General features: G+C 33.9%; 1 protein-coding gene across 10 annotated transcripts in view; it reads left to right on the top strand.

The window, feature by feature from the left end:
- The window catches only part of DIP2 (disco-interacting protein 2), a 612,353-nt gene that overhangs the window by 537,839 nt on the left and 53,134 nt on the right, over positions 1–21,380 (top strand). For 7 of the 10 annotated variants that reach the window (XM_074182728.1, XM_074182721.1, XM_074182722.1 and 4 more), the window contains one exon: positions 7,745–7,861. The exons of the other annotated variants lie outside the window; for them this stretch is intronic. In XM_074182728.1, coding sequence (XP_074038829.1) covers positions 7,745–7,861 — 117 coding nt within the window. The remainder of the gene's footprint in view (positions 1–7,744; positions 7,862–21,380) is intronic. 10 annotated transcript variants of the gene reach the window in all.

Here is a 21,380-nt window from a genome sequence, read left to right on the forward strand (position 1 = left end):
GGTATAACTGTGGCACCCACGGAAACCGGAGGCACAAGGTCACCCATTTGTTTTATATGGATGATCTTAAACTTTATGCCTCTAGAGAGAAGGATCTCCATCAGTCCTTGAGGGTGGTGGAAGAGTACACGCATGCTATCGGTATGAAATTCAGGATAGACAAATGTACAATGGTCCATCTCAAAAGAGGACGATGCGGGGACTACGGAAAGGATGTGCAGCTCATAGATGGAAGCATCCTACACCATCTGGATGCCGGAGAGACGTATACTTCCCTCGGGGTGGAACAACGCCACTCATAAGAGGTAACAGCAGTGAAAAACTCTCTCCGCGGCAAATATCAGCACAAACTTCGACAGATCTGGTCATCGGAACTGTCGGGGAAGAACAAAGTTGCTGCTACGAATATACTTGCCATTCCAATCTTACTCTACTCGTTTGGAGTAGTGAAGTGGACTCGGAAGGAGTTATATCATCGACGTAAAGACCCGAAAAATGATGCATCTCTATAAGTTTGCATCCCAAATCGTCAGTTCCACGGTTGTACTTCCCCGACAACAGGGAGGCCGTGGACTTGGAGTTTGGAGTGTCTACATGACAAAATGGTATTGGATACAGCCTGTAAAGTCGTCAGTAGTTCGAATACCCTTCTCTGTATGGTCCGTGACCATGAGAGAGTAGGAATTGCAGCATTTCTTCTTAGGGCAGCTGCCCGAGCAGCTGATGAACTCGGTATAGTTTTCGACTCTGAACGAGGTGACAACAACTCTGTCACCGAGTTGGAACCCGTTCAGCAAAAAACTCAGATAAAAGCCGCAGAGATCACTTTACTTCTGCGGAGACACAAGGATAAGCCAATGAATGGGGTCTTCTTCAATAACATTGGAGACCTTGGCTTATCAAAGCGTCTGACGTTCGCTTTTCTCAGGTCGAGTGGGCTGAAGTCGGAAACTGAGGGGTTCATCATGGCTTGCCAGGATGGTGTCTTCAACACCTTAGTCTACCGCAGTCGTGTGATAGGTATAGAGGTTCCTGACAGGTGCAGGGCCTGCCGCGAGGCGCCCGAGACGCTAATGCACTTGCTATCAGCATGTTCAGCATATGCGGTCTCGACCTATATCCATCGACATAACGCGGCCCTAAGAATGCTATAATACCATATGCGGCACTCTTACGGTATTGACGAGACACCTGTGTTGCCCTACGCTCCGGGGGATATTGAATCCGGATATTGAATACGCTCCGGGGGATATTGAATCCGTTGTGGGGAACGATAAGTGCCGAATTTTTTGTAACTATTCGTTTCCCACCATCAGACTCATATACAAGCTAATAAGCCTGATGTAGTCCTCCTCGACCACCAGAGCAAAACGATATTTGTCGTGGAGTTTTCAGCTCCTGGCGAGACGAATATCGTCCGAAAAGAGGAGGAAAAACGGATAAAATATCGAGATTTTATCTTCGAACTTCGCAGACTCTATTCAGACCACTCTGTCAAGATGGTTGTTCTGATTATTGGAGTCCTTGGTGGAATGATGTCCTCTCTACTCTCGAATTTTAAAGCCATACCGGCTTGCCGCGCTAAGGCAGAAATCTTAGCCGCACAGATGCAGAAGGCTGTCATTCTTGGCTCACTTCATTTGCTCAGGGCACATGATTCTCGGACCTATTAATCACTTACCCCACGGTGTGGGAAGTGGTCATTGGTTGATAATGCTGGCGCGCCCTCCTGAATGTATCGGGGCTTCGGGGGATAGGGCCTGATCAGCGCCAGATAATAATAATAATAACAATAATCAAGGGTTTTTTGAGTACCAACGATTGAATCTATTAAAAAGCGGATGACTTGAGTGTTCAATGATTTAATAAAATTCTGAGACCGTAGGTCGAAGAATTTAATCCTTAAGCAAAATTTCGAGAATACACGATTGCACACATTTCAATCGATTGAGCTTGGTGAGATGTGTTTCAGAAAATGAAAACAATAACATAAACTCGAGAAACTCAGTTTCAAAGTCCAAATTTTAGAATTCATTTGAAATATCACACAATCAGTAATTATTGAAAACTATAATTGCATATCCAAAATACTTCATTAACGGTCCTTTACAAGACAACCAATTTATGTTTGTTTCAACATAAATTGGCAGGTCTAGGGCATTCCTCCGCTGTAAAACTCTGTTAGAGCCTTCAATTTTTTCATCGTTTTTCTATGATGAGAAAAATAATTGTATTCATCAACGCATACATTATTATAACAATTTGGATAGTTTCAAAATGAAAAGGCCAACTATCATCTGCCTTTTAACTCGAACCGAAAAAAATTATTTCGGATCTGAATATTACTGGAGTTTTTTCCCAATACCAAAACCGTTATTTTAACACCTTGACACGTGTTTCGATTGCTAAGTGATCGTCTTCAAGAGAAATATAGTTTGTGGATATCAAATCATCGTGAGGTGTAGTTTTTGAGATTAAAGGAACAACAATTTAATATAATAAGAACTTATTCGAGCCTTCATACAATAATTACCGTTTCCATTCAATATTTTTTGGAATTTCATTTAATAGCTGAAAGATAGACAATAAAGACAGCTCTGGTTCAAGTTTGATACAATAGAAAAGGTTTTGATCCATGTTTTCATTTCTTTTTTCGATCAGATAGTGTAAGATATTATTAGTTTTTCAAATTTCTTCATTCTTTTTCGAATACAAAGATGGCTAAAAAACCTTTAAGAAAAAAAAATTAAAAAAATATAAGCCACATTCATCTAGTTAGTTATAAATGATTTTGACAATGAGGATTTGCTTATTCCCACCAAATCAATTTTTTTCATTATGTCATTTTCATTTTGTTAGTATTTTTGGGTGACAGTTTTGTAATGCACTATTATTCAGACATATTTTTATCTTTATAAATTTCCAAAACGAAACGGATGTAACTGATGCCTATCAAGGTTCATTTGTAAATATTTATCCAATATAATTGTCAACAGTTTTATTTACTAAAAAAATATTGATTTTCAATGCACACATTGCGAATTAGTATTCCTGAGATTGAACGTATCTGTGCTGATGAACGTGTTTTGATTAAAGTACATTCATAATTATCTGTAAAAAATGATTCGAATATTCCTGGAACAATTGTGTTCATTCATGGCAATACTTCCGCCAGAGTCGAATTTTCAACCATTCAAATACTGGTTTTAACAGTGATATAGAAATTCAATGGTATTGATTCAAGACAATTACTTCTTATGAGGATGTCCCATAAAAGTCAGAACACTAACTGGAAAACAAATTTGAAAATCAATAGTTTATGTCGGTGTTAGTTTCACGACAAGGGTATACACTTCAGTAAATATTCCTCTCTCTTTTCCTTCTGCTTCTATGATATCTCTCTTCACTCATCTCTCTTATCTCTCTCTCTCTTTCTTGTTCTTCTCTCGCTGCTATTTCTTCACTCTCTCTATCTTTCTACTTTTTCTCCTCTCGCTCCTCTTTCTTTTCTTTTTCGTGTCTCTTCCCTTTTTCTTCCCTCTATCTTCTCCCTCTCAATTTCTCATCTCTCTATCAATCCCTTCTTTATCTTCTACCTGTAGGCTTCCTCTCTATCTATATTGTTTATGATCGTAATAAGAAATTCTTGAGATTTATGTGGGAAATAAACCAAAACAGTGAATTTTAATTTCAATCCAGCTTTCTAATTTCACTCACAATTTTCTTGAAAGCTTATAAACAATCATGTATTCCTTCATTAGAGTTTTCCTGAAAACATATTTTAAATATTTTTTTGGGTGACCAACGACGATTATTTTTTTCAAAGCGATAAAATATCGAAAAATTGAAGGCTATAGGTTGCCAAAACAGAGCTTTACAGCGCAGCGATAAAACGTTTCTTTCGAATAGATATAAAACCGACCGTCATGAAATTAACATTTGTGTCATTTATAAAATTAATTTAATTTGATTTCGTTCTTATATCGATGCATTCAATTGAGAATATTTTGTGAAATAGTTTTTACGAATACCTTTCGATCCAAACATTTTCTCAGAAATGTCCAATTTTTTAACTCAAACTTTGTTTTTTTTTTAGCAATTGCAGCAATGAATTGATGGAAATTTGATAAAATTCCATATTGAAATTTCAAAAGCATATCTGTTCAGCACCCATTATAATGTTTCAAAACTTTTTGTTGATTACCTAAAAATAGATATACAGATGAACAAAACATTGATGATACAAATACAATCAGTTTTCTGCCTAATGACTAACTAATTTAACTGACTTCAATTACCAATCCAATACCACATAAAATCTTCAATTGAGGTACCTATAATTGCAAGGAAAAATCAAATTTTAATTGAAGGATTACCTTCGAAACCTAAGTATTCCGTTAACCACTGGATAATATAAAAATGATACATTTATCAAATAGCCTTAGGGATTTAAATTAATCAGAAAACTGTCAGGCCATCTTATCGTTGGAAATTGGATGTGTTGAAATCCATGCATCCAAAAAAGTCAATTTATCAACGTTTTTCTCCAAAAGAAATCCAATTGGTAGAACATAAATAACCTCTAATTGGCTATATCATGTGATAATTTTTTCGCTTCAGTTGACTCAACGTATATTTCTCTGGAAACGAAATCTCGTATACTCATACATACAATAATTCAATATACCGTTTTCCACTTAGTTTTATGCATTTCAAGAGATATTGAGTATTCATTATTAATTAAATAAAAAATTATTAAATAACTTGAATTTGGGTGTTGAGTATTTATAAATGTTTCTAATCTTATAAAATGAATGGGTAACTTTTACAGTTAACTTTTTTGAAACAACGGTTTGGTTTGATGATTTCTAAGGTTTAAAAATCTTTTCATTCAAATTAGTGAAAACTTTCATTAAAATTCGTTATCATTAGAAATCGAATAGAAAAAGAGGTATAGAAGATATCTAGGTTAAATCTTATCTGTATTGAGATTCAGGCTAATTCCCCTATAAATCCAAAGGCGAATTTCTTTCAATCACGTCAAAATAAATCAGAAATCACATGTCGTTGAGAATTACTCGTCTATGAAAGAAGTTCCACCTCGTTTTATGTTTGTAAGTTAATGGCAGTGCTAATGTGTTTCTTTTCTCGTATTTCGCTTCTGATGTGAGCATGTGGCTTTTTAGATTGTTTTTTTAACTTTTCCTTTCGTTTTCCAAACGTGACATCTCCGGTGAAATCACACAGTATATATTTTTTCTTTTTTTTTTGGAGTTTAGAACAAGAAAATGCACATTGTAGTGGAGCTGTATTACTATGAAAAAAAAACATATTTTTTACTATTTTTTTTTGTCGTGTTCCATGAAGAATTTCAGTTACGCGATTTATACCAATAAAAACAAAACCAAAGCAAGGCATGTTTCTTAAAAGAAGACCATATCTTACAAAAAATTTTAAAAAAACTCATATTCATCCTGTTGTTTGAAATTTCTAAAAAAATCGTTTGAAAATTTGATTTGTATTAATAAACGTATTTCTGAATTTGAATACATTTCAAAAATCACAGAAAGTTTAAGGAAAGGTCTCACCTGTATGAACATATGGTTAACTCTCAAAAGATTTTAATTGTATTCATAAGTGAAACAAATAAAGCTCACTCTTACATGTACGGAAGCGCGGAAGGTCAACATATTTTTTTTTATTCGTTTCTTGGAAATTACGACTTAAAAACTCAAAATTTCGACTTCAATCTTGAAGTCGACATTGACATTTCCAGTTCAAAGTCGTAATTTCGAGTAAAAAATTCGTGATTTCGAGTTCAAAGTTGGAAATTTCGAGTTTAAAATTATAATTTGGAGTAGAAAAGTCGTAATTTCAAATTTAAAGTTGGAATTTCGAGATAAGAATCGAACTTTTCACTTTTAAAGTCGTAATTTCGATTTTGAAATCAAAATTTGGAAATTTAAGTCGAAATTTAAAGTTTAATTGTAATTTCGAAATGAAAGTTGAAATTTCGAGATTAAAGTAGAAATTTCGTGATTTGAAGTGGTAATTATGAGTTAAAAAGTCGTAAATTCCAGGTTGAAGTAGAAATTTTGAGTTTGAAGTCGTTATTCCAATTTTAAAGTCGAAATTTCAAATTTTAGGTGAAAATTTCGAGATTATAGTAGAAATGTCGTGTTGTAAGTCATAATTTCGTGTTGAAAAGTCGTAACTCCAAGTTGAAAGTTGAAATTTCGGCTCAACTCGAAATTACGAATTCAAACTCAAAATTTATATTCTGATTTCGAACTTTCGACTTTCATTTGGAAATTACGACTATAAACTATAAATTTCGACTTAAATCTCGGAATTTCGAGTTTTATCTCGAAAGTTCGACTTTCATTTTGAAATTACGAATTCAAATTCGAAATTTAGACTTCAAAAATCAAAATGTCCACTTTTAAACTCTAATTTCGAAATTTCTACTGTAATCTCGAAATTCCTACTTCAAACTCGAAATAACGACTTTTCAACTAGAAATTACCACTTTTCAACTCGAAATTACCACTTTATACTCAAAATGTATACTTTGATTTCTTTCGTAATTTCAAGTTTCATTTCGAAATTTCAAGTTTGTAGTCGTACTTTCGAAATGAAAGTCAAAATTTCGAGTTTAAAGTCGAAATTTCGAGATGAGAATCGAAATTTTGAGTTAAAAAGTAGCCATTTTGATTTAAAATTCGAAACTTGTAGATCGAAGTGAAAATTTCGAGTTTAAAATCGAAATTGCAAGTTTAAAGTCGTAATTTCGAAATTAAAGTTTGAAAGTCGAGATTAAAGTCGAAATTTCGAGATTATTGACAAAATTTCGAGATTAAACTCACAACACACCTGATAATTTATTTTTTGATGAATACGCAAGTGCTAAAGTGACATTTTTATATAAGTGACAATTTAAACTGTCAATTATCCGATTATACGTAATTGATAATTTCAATTGTTGAAAATGAAAAATACTTTGTGACAGTCTTCATAGAAAAATGCTAGGAACCGTACTTTTCTTGACGTCTTAACGGAGTCAAAATTGCCCACTAAAATTTAAAATTTGTGTTGATTCATACATCACTTTGAAAGTTGATAATCTTCTAATATCGAGTAGCATTATAAATTGTCGAAATCCAAGAAATCGTATTAATTGGTAGTTTTTTTTGCCATACAACACATATATAGCAGGTCGTCAACAAATTATGAAGATGTTTTCTTTTCCTCGCAGAAAAAAAAATTTAAAGTCCATTAGGAATATCTTGATATCTTATATGTTGATGAATCAATAGTAATATAATATTAATAATAATGTTTACTTTAGGAAATAAAATACTCACCAACGCAAGAACAAGTACAACCATCGAGAGGTATTTTCTAATATTTCATTTGCCTCTCGACACGAAAAACCATTGACGTAAATCAACGGGTCTCAGCTTTTTTTTCAATCGACAAATATCAGGGTTTGATTCGTTTTTATCAGCCGACTCTTTATACAGTTTTGAAAAAAGACTCTACTTGTTTGCTCATTTTTCTGTTACTCAATACATGAAATGGAAACAACTTTTTTGTCACAATTATTGAACATTCGAAACTATATCTGTTCTGTGCCTGAAAAGGATTTTTAATAGCATTTTCTTGTTCGAAAACTAGACCCAATGTTTTCGTCGATTTTTTGAGGTTAGTGTTCGCATGTGGCTCAGTGTTGTTTTGCATGTAGATGTGGGTGACGGACAACAGTCCAAGGATGGTGGAAGGAGTGGCGTTAGTCCAGCGACGCGAGCGATGCGTCGAGGAAACCGACGTCTTACGCGAAATGAGAGCAGGTACCATTCAGGTGAGAAAACAAACGAAAGTACAGACCTAGGATTCATTTTACTTGTCTGAAAATGATAAAACGTTTTACTCAGATCAATATTTACTTATTACAAAATGAATATTTTGAATTGAAATTCCCACCAAAGTTGCAATACCTGCAGAAAATATTACATCCCTGGTTATTACCAAGACGAACATTCCTCACGAAGGAAGCTCTTACATATGCCTATTGTTCGTCCAGCAGTAGAACCTTGCTGAAATCATCGAGTGATCAGCACCTACAGACCGGTTTCGGACTATTACTACTTGTCGGTGCGGGACAGTTAACCAAAGCAGCAGAGCTGTCTGATATTCAGACTTTCTTCTAGGACAGGTTCTGTTTTAACTGCAGTAAAGTACTTCCATCTTGTGAACAAAACCTTAAGCAGGAAATAACAATCCCGTTTACCAAAACTATGTTTCTTCATTTCTTGTATTAGAAGTTTGGGATGAAGGAGTGGAATTATCAAAAAATGTTTCAAACAAAAGTTTCAGATATTAATGTAATGAGCTTTTTAGAAATACTCTCCAATATGCAGGGTATGCAAAGTTAGGTTTTTGAAATGAAATGACATTGCTTTTAATACAAGGTGTTTTCTAACTACAGTACGAAACTTCAAAGGGTGATTCGTTAGATTATTTTAATAAAAAAAAAATCTCATGAACGTATCTCCGGAGTTGCTTCGTTTCTAAGATACAGGGCGTATAAGTTAAAAATCGGTATTCATGAAATATTATTTCACCGTTTTGGTTGAAATTTGCTACAGTTATTTGAAATAAGGCACTTATTTTTAGCCCTAACTAGATTGAAATTATTAGGTCACATGGAGTCTCAGTGGGCATTACAGTCAACAATATTGGGAAAATAAGTAAATCACTGACTTGTTATAGTTTTTTTATTTTTTTAGATTAATCAATTAAAAATACAACTGTTTCGTCACTTGGGTGTTCTTCATATCTAGATTCATTTTCGACAAAAAAAAATTGAAGCCTCTTTGCATATCATGAACACCTGCTTGGAGACCAGCTGACAGTGATAGTGTTGCCATATCAGTGAAAGTCAGAGTTGTCAATTAGCAGTGATTCCATAATGAATAATTTTACTAACGCTGATATGACTGACATACGACTGACATATGAAAATCTCGTACTAGATGTGAATGACTTACGGAATCGAATAATTGGCAATTGCAATGTCATAAGGAATACTCCAGGTTTTTTTGAACGTGTCAGAATGACAAATCGATTGCAGTCGTGTATTTTATCAGAAGGTGGACATTTTGCTCATTTACTTTTAGGTCGAAATTGTTTATTATTCACTTTTGGTATTTATTTTATGTGGATAGTTTTTGAAAGTTTTTTTTTCACGAAAGTGGAACTTGTAATGAGAAAAACACAGTTGACGAAAAAGTTGTATTTTTAGTTGATTAACCTAAAAAATAAAAAACTACAAAAAAGTCAGTGGCTTTACTTTTTTTCAATATTATTGGCTGTGATGTCCACTGACACGTCACTGGAACTAATAATTCGGGCTAAGTAAGCGTCTAATCTCTTCAAATAACTGTAGCAAATATCAACCAAATCGGTGTAAAGATATTTATGATATTTTATAAACACCATTTTTTTTTTCAACTTGGACCTGTATCTTGGAAACAAAGTAACTCCGGACATATGTTCATTGGAACATTTTTCTTGAAACAATCTAAAGAGTCACCCTCTGAAGTTTCGTCCTGTAGTTAGGAAAAACCCTCTATTCTCTATCTAGATCCCTTCAGGAAAGTACTTCTAAAAAATACAGAATTGAATGGGTACATACCGGTTCAGGAGTTATACCAAAAACAATGTCAAAAAGTTGATCTATTTAACCGTGTCTATTTTCAATGAAATAAAGATAAAAAAAAAAATTATTTTTCATTGCCGGGTGAATTGGCACTTGAAACATTTTTTTCTTGTATCCAATACATCATTTCACCTTGAGAAGTATTTTTTCAAAAATGTGGATTTGAATATGCAAGTACCTAGTTGTTTGATTTTCAAAACCAGAATAGTTTCAAAAAAATATTATTTTCCACACTAAACTTCTCCAAACTTCCAAAGTGAAAAAAATCGAGATGAATTTATATATCTTGAGGGGATTAATCCTTTTGGAAAGAAGGGATTTTTATAATGACAGTTTTTTCCATAGACTCGATCTGGATAACGTATAACTCTATTATTGAACACAATAAAAAATATGATAGAATTGACCAATACTTGATAAAAAACCATTGTAACATATTCAAAAAATACTCCAATGTGAGATTTTCACTTGAAAGATTACAAAACTGCGACACGTGTTTTGCTATACAATAGCATATTTGGGCGTCACAATGTTGTTTGAACAAATTCTATGCAGTTTCAAAGACTTACCTTACCTTGATGATCCTATTAATAATATTGCTCAATTTAAAAAAAACGAAGAAAACAATAATGATTAAACTCCAATGTCTGATAGATCGGGAGTATACAAGTTAACTAATGGTTCTTATCCAAAATTTTATATCGGACAAACCGGATTTTTTTTTCAAAAGAATGAAAGAGATTAGTAGTTTTCAATATCAGAAGACCAATTCAATATTTTCGAAACATCTTTTGACAGATTATGACGTATTGCATTTGGTAGAGAAGGTTCAGAATGTTTAGAAATCATTAGATGTAAAAATTTAGGATTATTTCTCAATGATTAAATATATTTGAATTGTTCCACTTTATTTAATTTAGTTCGCAACGATCTTGAAACTAGGTAAAATGATGGCTCAGGTAAAAATTGTATTCATTATTCTTCAGTTTTATGAGTTGCTCCTAAAAAGGTAAATAGTTCAGGTAATGAATTTACAAAGTAATAGTAGTCATAATGATTCAAATTAATATAAAAGTTATGAAACACGTGTCACAGTTTTGTAAACTTTCAAGTGTAAATCTCACATTAAAGCGTTTTTTTTTAGTACGAACACAATAAAATCATAAAAATAATTGTAATTTCTCATTGCCAAAAAATTTCGGGCCCACATTTTCTATAAAATTACAACGCGAAATAATATAACGTTTCCTTGAAACAAAAAAAGATGAGAAAAGGAACAACAGGCAGATGATCATTGAATACCCTATATAGTATCTCGTTCATATCACGTTTCAACAACGAAAAAACGTAATTTCTCACAAATTTTTTTATTCTTGCGAAATGTGTTTTGTGTGTTTTTAATGTTACAACTCACTTGGACCGCTTCGCTTATACTCATGCAGATTCATATTTCACAAAGAGCTTTTCAGTTTGGAATTGAATACGAAATAAAAATGTGTTTCATTTGAAAAAATCAAGAAAAAATTGTTACCCAGTTATGATTTACCCCGTTTCAGAAAAATTACTTACTTTTCAAATGAGTTTGGGAGCTTTTGTTCACAAGATCGATTTCTTTCTGGCTACATTCAAATTGTTATTGTTTCAAGTGGAATTTTTATGAACTTCATCATTGAATGAAATCGATGCACGAGAATAGACTGATGTCTCATTGGTTAATTTATAAACAAAAATCATGGTAGAGTATTGCAACCTCGTTTTCACTGACAACTATTGTAGTGTAGATAACTTCGTGGTAATTGTTGTTTATCTATATTATCTTTCAGTATAACCCTAACTCCACCATTTTGTAGTTTTTGCAATTGAGACATCTTACAGAACGCTGTAGGTGATCACTGGATTAATTTTAATGAGGACCTACTACGGACGAATTCGCTCTATGAGAAAATTTGCAGGAATGCCTTCTGGACATAATCCAATACCCATCGTAGAATTAGCCGGAGAAGTAGTTGTTTTCCGTCAGTTATTTGTCGGATCCTTCTATGTAGGAACATTGGGAAGCAGAATATTCTGAGTTTCAATTCGAAAAATTCATTTTCTCAATACGTATTTATTTCTCAACCGACTGATTTGATTTGAGTTGATTAAAATTTCAGACTTCAAAAAATTTGTGGTTTTGCAGAAAAATTCAAGGGTAACAAGATGGCAGGATTCTTTTGTAAATAATGATTACCAATCGAGTAGTTCAAAATAACTTTTCCAAGTACTGAATTTACTTACCAAACTACTAACCTTCAAAGGTTATACCAAAAGTTTCATAAGACCTCAACTCGAGTATTTCATTTCAAGGCAAGAGCTGGATAACTAGAGCTGAACTTTCAGAATATTCATGCAGCTACAGCTTTCATAATCATTCTCACTTCATATCCATTATATTTTATTTGATAGTGTTTTCATGGGCAGCTGTTTCTGGAAAATAATCAGAGTGTAGTTATCGTCAAGTCTATCTAAAATATTTGCAGAATGTTACTGTTTTTGAAATAATGATAAATGCTATATAAGATTTTCATATCACTATACCTGACATCTTGGTTGTGAGATAAATGTGCCTGAAGATGTTTTTATAATATTGTTTCCAACAAATGTTTGACGTGATTTTTTAAAATGATAAAACGTTCTTATTTATACTAAATGGTAATAAATCTGGTACTAAATGTTATCACAACACATTGGTGAAACCTGTCCTAAAATTGGATGACCTGTTTTTGAAATGAGCGCGCATAAACGCAGAGACAAGTATTCTTGAACTCATTGTTTTTGGTTCTATTACGTTAATAAAAGTGTTTTTCAAATATCTTCCATTTACAAACAGCGATTAACACCTGGGCTGAAGAGTCCCCTAAGAAAAAAAAACTAGTGTTTTTTATTCAAAATTGGCTTTATTCATCAACGTAATCTCCATCAAAAGCCACACAATCATTCCAGTTCCGCTCTAACATTTCAATGCCACTTTTGTCTCAAAATAAGCTTTAGTTTCAGCAGTAACCTTTTCATTCGAGCGAAATTTTTTGAGGTCTGCGAACAGCCAGTAGTCGCTGGGAGCTAAATCTGGCGAATATGGTACCTATATGCAGGAGCAATTCGAAGCCCATTTCATGCAATTTTGCCATCGTTTTCATTGATTTATGACACAGTGCATTGTTTTGATGAAGCAGCACTTTCTTTTTCTTCAAATGGGGTGGTTTTTCAGCAATTTCGGCCTTCAAACGCTCCAATAACGCTATGTGATATTCACTGTTGATGGTATATCCCTTCTCAAGATAGCCGACACCACGCACATCCCAAAATACCGAGGCCATAACCTTTACCAATTGCAGGTGACGATCGTTTTCATTCCGGAGTGAAGTGATGGAACCATGTTTCATCTATTATTACATATTGAAGCAAAAAATCCGGTTTTAACATGGCCAAACACTGCTCAGAATCATCAAGACGTTCTTGTTTCTGATCAACAGTGAGCTCGCACGGCACCCACTTTGGACAGAGCTTTCTCATAGTTGGCTATCTCAAGCCAACACGTTCTTTTGATATATATACAATCAGTGGCGGCTCGTCAGAGGAGGCAAGGGAGACTCAGCCTCCCCATGAAATTTGAGGCTATTCATCGCAATAAATTAAAAGATATTGACAAATAATTATTATTATTTTTTTTCTAAAAATGCTTGGGTATCATTACTTTACCATTAATTTTTAATATAAATACATAATATGCCCGAAAAAACACTATCACTCACCACCCATGAACGAATAACGAATGACCTATCAACCCGAAATAATAAATGATATACGTTGCAAGGGAGACAAGCCTCCGATCGCTTTAAAAACACAGGCTCACGAGACCGATCCAACCAGCGACATACGTCCCGATTTGTAATTTCAGTTGCAAAAATTATAGCGTCAGAGGAGGCTAGCCTCCAGTTGGTCTCCGTTAGTGTACGACTGCGTTTGTTTTTTATTTAATTATTTGGACGGGATACCGTGACGGACCGGGACTAAAAAATATTCCGGTGAATCGTTTAAGTGTTTCTTGATAATATTCATTATTTGTGTATAAAACAGGCAATATTATATTATAGCACTGCTTTTTGGTAATATTTTTAATGTATTTTTAAAGTGTTTTCTTTCAATTTCAAGGTGTTTTCAGGTTTTCACTTTTCGATATTTTTTTTTTCATTTATTATGGATAAGTTGGACGAAATTAAAAAATCTGACGATATAGTCGATCGGTTGCTGACAAATAATGTTAAGTCTTTATCTTATGATAATAAATTTCACATTATTGAAACTCTGGAAAGGCCTCAACCAAATTTGATTTCAATTAAATCGTCAGATAATCGACAAAATCGAGGATTTAATATTAGTTGGTACGATAAATGCGATTGGTTAACCGGCTCCGTTAAACGAGAAAAATTTTTTTGTTGGCCCTTTTTTTTTATTTTCCGTACAAACCGAATACCAAACGTGGTCTAAAATAGGATACTCCGATTTAAAAAATTTACCTCGTGTTATGAGGCAAATATGATTCACAATTTGGAACTTTTTTAAACGGTAGCGTTTTTTTGGTCACCTCAAAAACCATCCAAAATGAGCTTATTATAGACAATGTGACATATATTATTAAGGAAAATATAAGCGAAGAGATTGAAAGTGTTTCTTTTTTTGCATGGGAAATTGATGAAACTACCAATATAACCTGTACATCACAACTTTCAATCGTTTTCAGATATGTCAAAGATGGTAATGTGGTAGAACGTTTTATGGGTTTTCCATGATGTTTCATCTGGGCGCACAGCTGACAATTTGTTTAATTTTCTATTTCGTACGTGTGACACTTATAATTTTAGGCAAAAGTTAATTGCGCAAACCTATGATGGGGCTGCGGTCATGGCCGGCCATTTAAATGGTTCACAAACTAAAATAAAGTCCATAGCTCCTCATGTACCTTTTACGCATTGTCATGCCCATGCCCTAACTTTAGTATTAAGCAAAACGTGCAACAACATAAAAAAAATTCGCGCCTCCGGCGGGCTTTTCTGTATGTATATGGTCTATATGACTTAAACCTCCCCTGTCATCCAATGCACGAACCATCACTGCTAGTAATACACTTGATCAAATATACTGAAAATTACTTTTTTCTTCACCAAACTTTGATATGCTTTCTACCACCAAACATCAGACCATAATAACTCTTTTATGTATTGTATAGCGATCTTATATCTGACTCAATTTTCATGACGAATTGTTTGAGCACAAACTGAATACGAAAAAGTGGTTTTCGTATAATACGATGTTCATATGAAAGTAGTTGTTTCGAAAGTATTTTTTCTTCCGATATTCATGTGAAAGTATGTAGTTGTTTCAGGAGGGCTCTCTCTTCTAGTTTGTGTCTGAAAGTACGTTTTTCTCCGTGGGTTCACCAATAATTGACTACACACCTAACTTTATTTCACTTTAAATACAACAAACACTTTAACTAAAAATTCAACTATTATTTGAATGTCTATCGCCTTAGCTTCCACTTGACTGTTCGATATCCTCGAGGCTAGCCTTTAAATATCATAATCGAATGCCATTGAAATTTTGCCCGAAGTTCTGTCGAAGTCGGTTGCATTATTTTCGCTGCTTCTCGAGTGGCGGGGAATCATCGTACATTCGCGCGCTCTTAGCTACGTCACGTTTGATTCATATTTACCAGTGGCGACCGGCGTTATTTTCTTTCGGGCATAATTTACAACAGTAACTTCTATGCATGATATACACATCTTTTTGAAGGCTTTATTTTGAATTTGATTACTTTCTTAATTCCTTCGTGAGTTTCCCTCAACTTTTTTTATGAAGATGGAGAAGTGAAAGCCGAAAAGCTTTTTTTTTCAACAACTAAACAGTATTTTTGTAGTATAACGTTATTTTTCAAATTGACATTACTTTATCATTTATAAACAGAATTGAATCAATCAAAAACTTAATATTAGGCGAAACTTACCTCAAAAGATACAAAGATGAGTTAATTTTTTGAAATTGATTATTTCCTTCCTTTCCTTGGAAGATTCCCAAATTGTTTGTATCAAGATGGAGTATCAAGTGAAATTCTATTTCTTTCATTAATTATATTGTGTAGGGATCCTGTGAATGATATCTGATTCGATACCATTACGAATGTTTGGAATACAAATGGAAAGTGTGTTTGTATAATTCATTGTTCATATAAAAAAGTATTTGTTTCGAAAGTAATGTTCTTTCGTGTATTTCAATGGTTATATGAAAATATCTGTTTCGAAAGTCTTTCTTTCTTCTGGTTTGTATCTGAAAGTTACTTCTTTGCCTGATCTACACATCTTCGTATAGAGTTAATTTTTTGAAATTGATGGAGATGGAGATGTAGAAGGCCAAAAACTTTCTTTCCCAAAAATCTCTCCTAAAAATATACCCTTTCAATTCATTCGACTTGTTGCACGGTGGCAAAAGTGTACTAATTCTTATGGCGCTTATTTCGATTAAATACTTATTCAATTTAATATGGAGAGATATTACATTTCAAATTAGACTCATCAAAACGGACAAAACTTCTGAAACAACCAATATGTATTGATTCATGCCTGCTTTCATATATCTTTGTTGAAATTTGCTGCGAATTTCCATCAGAAGAACTTTTTCCATGATATTTTATTCTTTTATGAAAAACTCTTCAGGTTGGTCCTGTATATGAAACAGAATCCATGTATGTATCAAATTTCGAACACTAAATTTTTAGTTTTCCAATAATTATAAGTTTATAGGTTTTTTGTATTTCTCAGAAACGGGAATATTTCAGGACTCCTCTTTTTCTTCGACTCTCGTGAAGTCCTCTTCATGTATTTTCCCAATTTCTCTTGTTTTTACTACTTTATCTGATCGCCTCTGTTCGGAAATAAAGTGTAGGAATGATACTGGAAAAACGGTGTGATTAAACGGATGGAAAGCAATTTTCGGAACGTATTCATTCGAAACGAAACGTTCAGCCCCGAGAAATGTTTTCTCTAGAAATAATAGTCGAATAAAACAGGACGGTGAGTGGACAGTGGTACATTTGCCACTTTCATCAGACAGAAATAGCGGATGGAAATGCCATACCGAGTCGGTAAATGGTATTGCAGGCGACGCAAAACTCGAGACATCCGACGAAACGGATAAATATATGACGCACTTTATTATCTTCACTTGTGTCGCTCCACGTACAAGACCCCGACAAACAGTGAGGAACTTGAGAATTCGCGACTGTACAAAAGGAACATTTACTAATAAGAATCTCTCAGGTATTAGTAAATTTTTTTTCAAATCACCTAAAATTTTGAAAAAATGTATTCTTTTGAACCGAAATGCCCAATTGTCGTAAGCGCATTTGCGGCGCCGAGGTCAAAAGGAGAAAGAGAGCGAAAGAGGCAGGACTGGCAGCAACCATAAATGCACCCTCCTCCTCCCCCACTACACCTCCAACAGCAAGGGCAGTTCCTGCGGCGGGCGCCAAAAGATCCGCTTCGAATAAAGGCAAAGAACCGGCTGCCTCTGCAGGAAAGGTTCCTCACTTGTTGAAGAAGCCGGGCAACGACAGTAATGTCGCTGCACCTTCCAAAACCATCGCGGAGGCCACCGTGAGATATCTTAAGGTTGCCAAAGAGAGTGTGTGTTCGGTGAGTCTTGGCCTACACCTGCCAATATAACGGAGATGTCTCCTAGTGACCTGCCCACCTACCTGGAAAGAACAGACGATGACCTAGGAGGACAACTCCTCGGGAGGATGTACAATGGGTCACATATGGCCTAAATGCTGTGGGTCTACACTCACCCTTCCTACTCTACAGATACAGAGAGATACCAATTGTCCCATGTAAATCATCACAAGAAAATAGCAGGACTCAAATTTTGTCGCTAGATTTCCCAAAAAACTGGTTGATTATTATATTTGATATATACGACATTACATGAAAATTAAAAAATTGAAAATAACATTTCAAAACGCTCAAAGGTGCGGAGTCGTTTCCTCCTTTACATAAAAGAGGATGTATGCATCTCCACTCACAGGCGATTTCAGTGAAATTGGTGACACGTGTGAATCATTGTATTCGTGCCACGTGATGTATGCCGTATGCTGTGTAATGTCCGCTGTAAGTTGACCCACTGTGATTCGAAAGTGCATATAGATTATAACGACAAGGAGTCACAATGTCTGCTGCATAATTGCTCATATCTAATCCATCTAGAGGAAATTCTATGTCAACATTTAACTTGCCTCTAAATCTTTCCTTTAGAGAGAATCTTTTGAAATGAACTATACTAAAATACGGAGAAACTTATGGATTGATAGAGACTTTGTGCATTTTCTTCTTTCCTTGCGAATAAGTCGCTTTTTCATGTCCATCTAGAGTTTTCTCTCTAGTGAAGGAATCCGAGCATTGTGATGAATTCAATTGGCCAGTTCTTTGTAGCTGTTGATGATACGTTCACTCTGCTGTTTTCTTCCGAGTAATCACGGATGCGATAATTCTTCCCATCATTGTACCAGCAAGATGAAGAATTTGAAGTTAAACTGCTTGAAACTGAATTAGATAGATCAATGGTAGACTTTCAAAAACTACACCTCACGATTTGATCTCCACAAACCTAATTTGAAAAATATATCACAACATGTTTCGCTAGCACAGTAGCTTTATCAAGTGATTTGAATACATGTGCTAACGAAACATGTTGTGATATATTTTTCAAATAAAGTTTGTGGAGATCAAATGGTGAAGTGTAGTTTTTGAAACTACTATGAATCTTCATCAAATAATGGCCGAATCAACCAGAAAATCAATGATAGACGATTTGAGTTTATGAGAAAATGATAATTCCAAAAATTGTTCATCTGCATCTTCTGAGGAAATCTACAAATGGTCAACTTGCTTACTCCATTTTGAGTGAATCATAGGAAATTTTGATTTGATTTGTGGTTTCGAGAATATCTAATTTTTGAGTAGATGGAAGAGTACCCAATATCGATGTGACATTAACCCTTTGAATGGCAATAATGATTCTTTGAATCAAAAATGAATAGGCTCAGTTGCCATCGGTAGAGTTCGTCATTCTTCTACTAATTTCTCTCAACAATTCAGAAGCATGAGATCCAAAAACGCCAAAGATTTCAATTGCAATAGGAAAGAAACAATAGGTTCACTCAAAATGTCACTAAATTCCTAGGGTTTCCCCTAGAGTATAGGTCTGGGGCCTGCTACGATAAAGTCGTCGGGGACCCCAAAGAAACTGGGGATCCTAAAGCTATAGCTTGTGTAGCTTAAACGTAAAATCTGCTCTGAATTTGAGTTATTTCATGAATCAATTGATGATTTGTTATTGAAATATATTATTTATCTCGCAAACAGAGTTTTACCAATAAAAATCTAAGAGATTCATAGGTAGAGTTCTGCCAATGAAAATTCAAGGGGCTCATCTCGTATCAGTAATACAGTCATATAAATTAAGGCGATTCGTTTCGTGTTAAAAAAAAGAAGTTTCTCCCGCTTCTAGTGGTAGTTTCTGAAAATGAGTTTGAATTTTTAGTCCCCAGATTTTTATGTGGAGTTCAAGAGCTACAGTTGGTAACGTAACATACTAAAGAGCAGTGTATAAGTCTTCGGCTTTTTAGTGAAATTGGTTACAGCTTTTCTAAAAAACCAGCACGGGGTCAATCAATGAAACATGAAAAAATTCAATGTGCAGTTCTAAAATTTCATATTCTTGTCGAAGCAGTCACAGGAGAATGAAAATTTTAGAAAACCAAGTTTGTTGCCACTTGTTTTCCAGTCGATAGTTGCCAAATCCTACAGAGTAGGAAAGCTAGAAGAAAAAAGATCCCTTTAAAAACGATTTTTCTCTGTTTGGGGCTTTGTTCGCGAGATGGAGCTAACACACTACTTCATTGTAGTTGAACGGCTTCAGTCTCAGTCGAAGGTTGCCTTATTAAGACAACATAGCATATTTTAATTTTCATATAATGAAATATGTCTGAAACAAATTATTTCTTAGATACAATAAACATATAACGATCAATATAAGTGGTATAATACCGACATATCCATTTCGGTTTCGTAATTGTTTTGGGTAATTCTACTATTTTACAAAAGTAGATTTTACTCTTTGTAGTGGATTTTTTACTTGAACCTGTTATTCTAATTATTTTATTTCAACTGATCAGCTTCGAAACTAGATCAAAAGTAAAATTGCATACACATGAACATGAATAAATGTTCATTCATTAAAAATATATGTAATAAGTTCGGCAATTTTCTGATACTACAAGGAGATCTTTTTTAACATGGGTCTCATTAGAGTGGAGGCCTCTTATTATTTTTATCACCGAAGATTTTATTTCTCTTCTACTCATGAGTACAAATTACAAATTACACATTGAAAAAAGTATTGCCAGTAAAATGTTCGATCAAATAAAAAATTTATAGTAAATGGAAACTGGCAATCAGGGCTTTCTGATATATCGATAACAATATTATTATTTGTGCAAGTATTAATAGTAAAAATGCAAAAAAATGTGTTTTCTCAAAAACTACACCTCACGATTTGATCTCCACAAACTTTATTTGAAAAATATATCACAACATGTTTTGCTAGCACAGTAGCTTTTTCAAGTGATTTATACTTCAAGTTGTTCTTTGATTTGAACCAAAATTAATATTTATATACTACAGGTAATCATAATTGAGACTACCCCAAAAAAATTACCTAAACTCTACCTAAGGTACCTGTTCAATTATGATCACCTGAAGCATATTACCTCACATCTACATCAATAATAATTCTTTCTGGGTTTTTAAGAAAACAAGTTCAATAATGGTGATCTATTCAAATCTAGAACGTTTGAATTTTTAAGTTTAATTATTTTCATTGCATCCAAATTATTCAATTTCAAACCTTTATTTTCTATGTGCAAAATTTCGAACTCTTCGTTGAAGATATGATTTTCGTCTAGAAGATGATTTGAATATGTTGAATTTGTTTTCTCATTTACATAGCTCGTATGATGTTCCTGGATTCGATTCCTAAATGTTCTGCCAGTTTGACCAATATATACTTTAAGATACGTTCCACACTTTAATTTATATACTCCTGATTTCTCGAATTTCGATGTTTTGTCTTTATTATTTTTAACTAACTTTCCCAACTTTTACTTTTTCTTTAGGCAATTTTAATATCTCGTTTCCTCAAAAATGAAGGCACTTTTTCCGTTGCTTGTCCAAAATACGTTAAAGCTCTATAATTTTGATTATCTACCTTACTTTTTGATTTGATTATCTACCTTATTTATTGTCAAGTATTTTGTTTATTAATTCGGCTTTAAACCTATTGTTAACCGCAATTTGCTTGATGATATTAGGTTCTTTATTGAAATTATCTATTGAAAGAGGAACATTGACTAATCTGTGAATCATGCTATTATAAGCTGCTACTTTGTGTTGATAAGGATAGGTAGAATCGTAATGTATAGTAATATCCTTATAGGACGGTTTATGATAAATTGAAAAATCATGTTTGTTGTTCATTCCACTAATTGTTAGGTCCAAGAAATTGATTG

The sequence above is a fragment of the Leptinotarsa decemlineata genome, unplaced genomic scaffold (assembly GCF_025532065.1).
Source record: "Leptinotarsa decemlineata unplaced genomic scaffold, Ldec_3_MD MMD2_tig00026328_RagTag_RagTag, whole genome shotgun sequence".
NCBI lineage: Eukaryota > Metazoa > Arthropoda > Insecta > Coleoptera > Chrysomelidae > Leptinotarsa > Leptinotarsa decemlineata.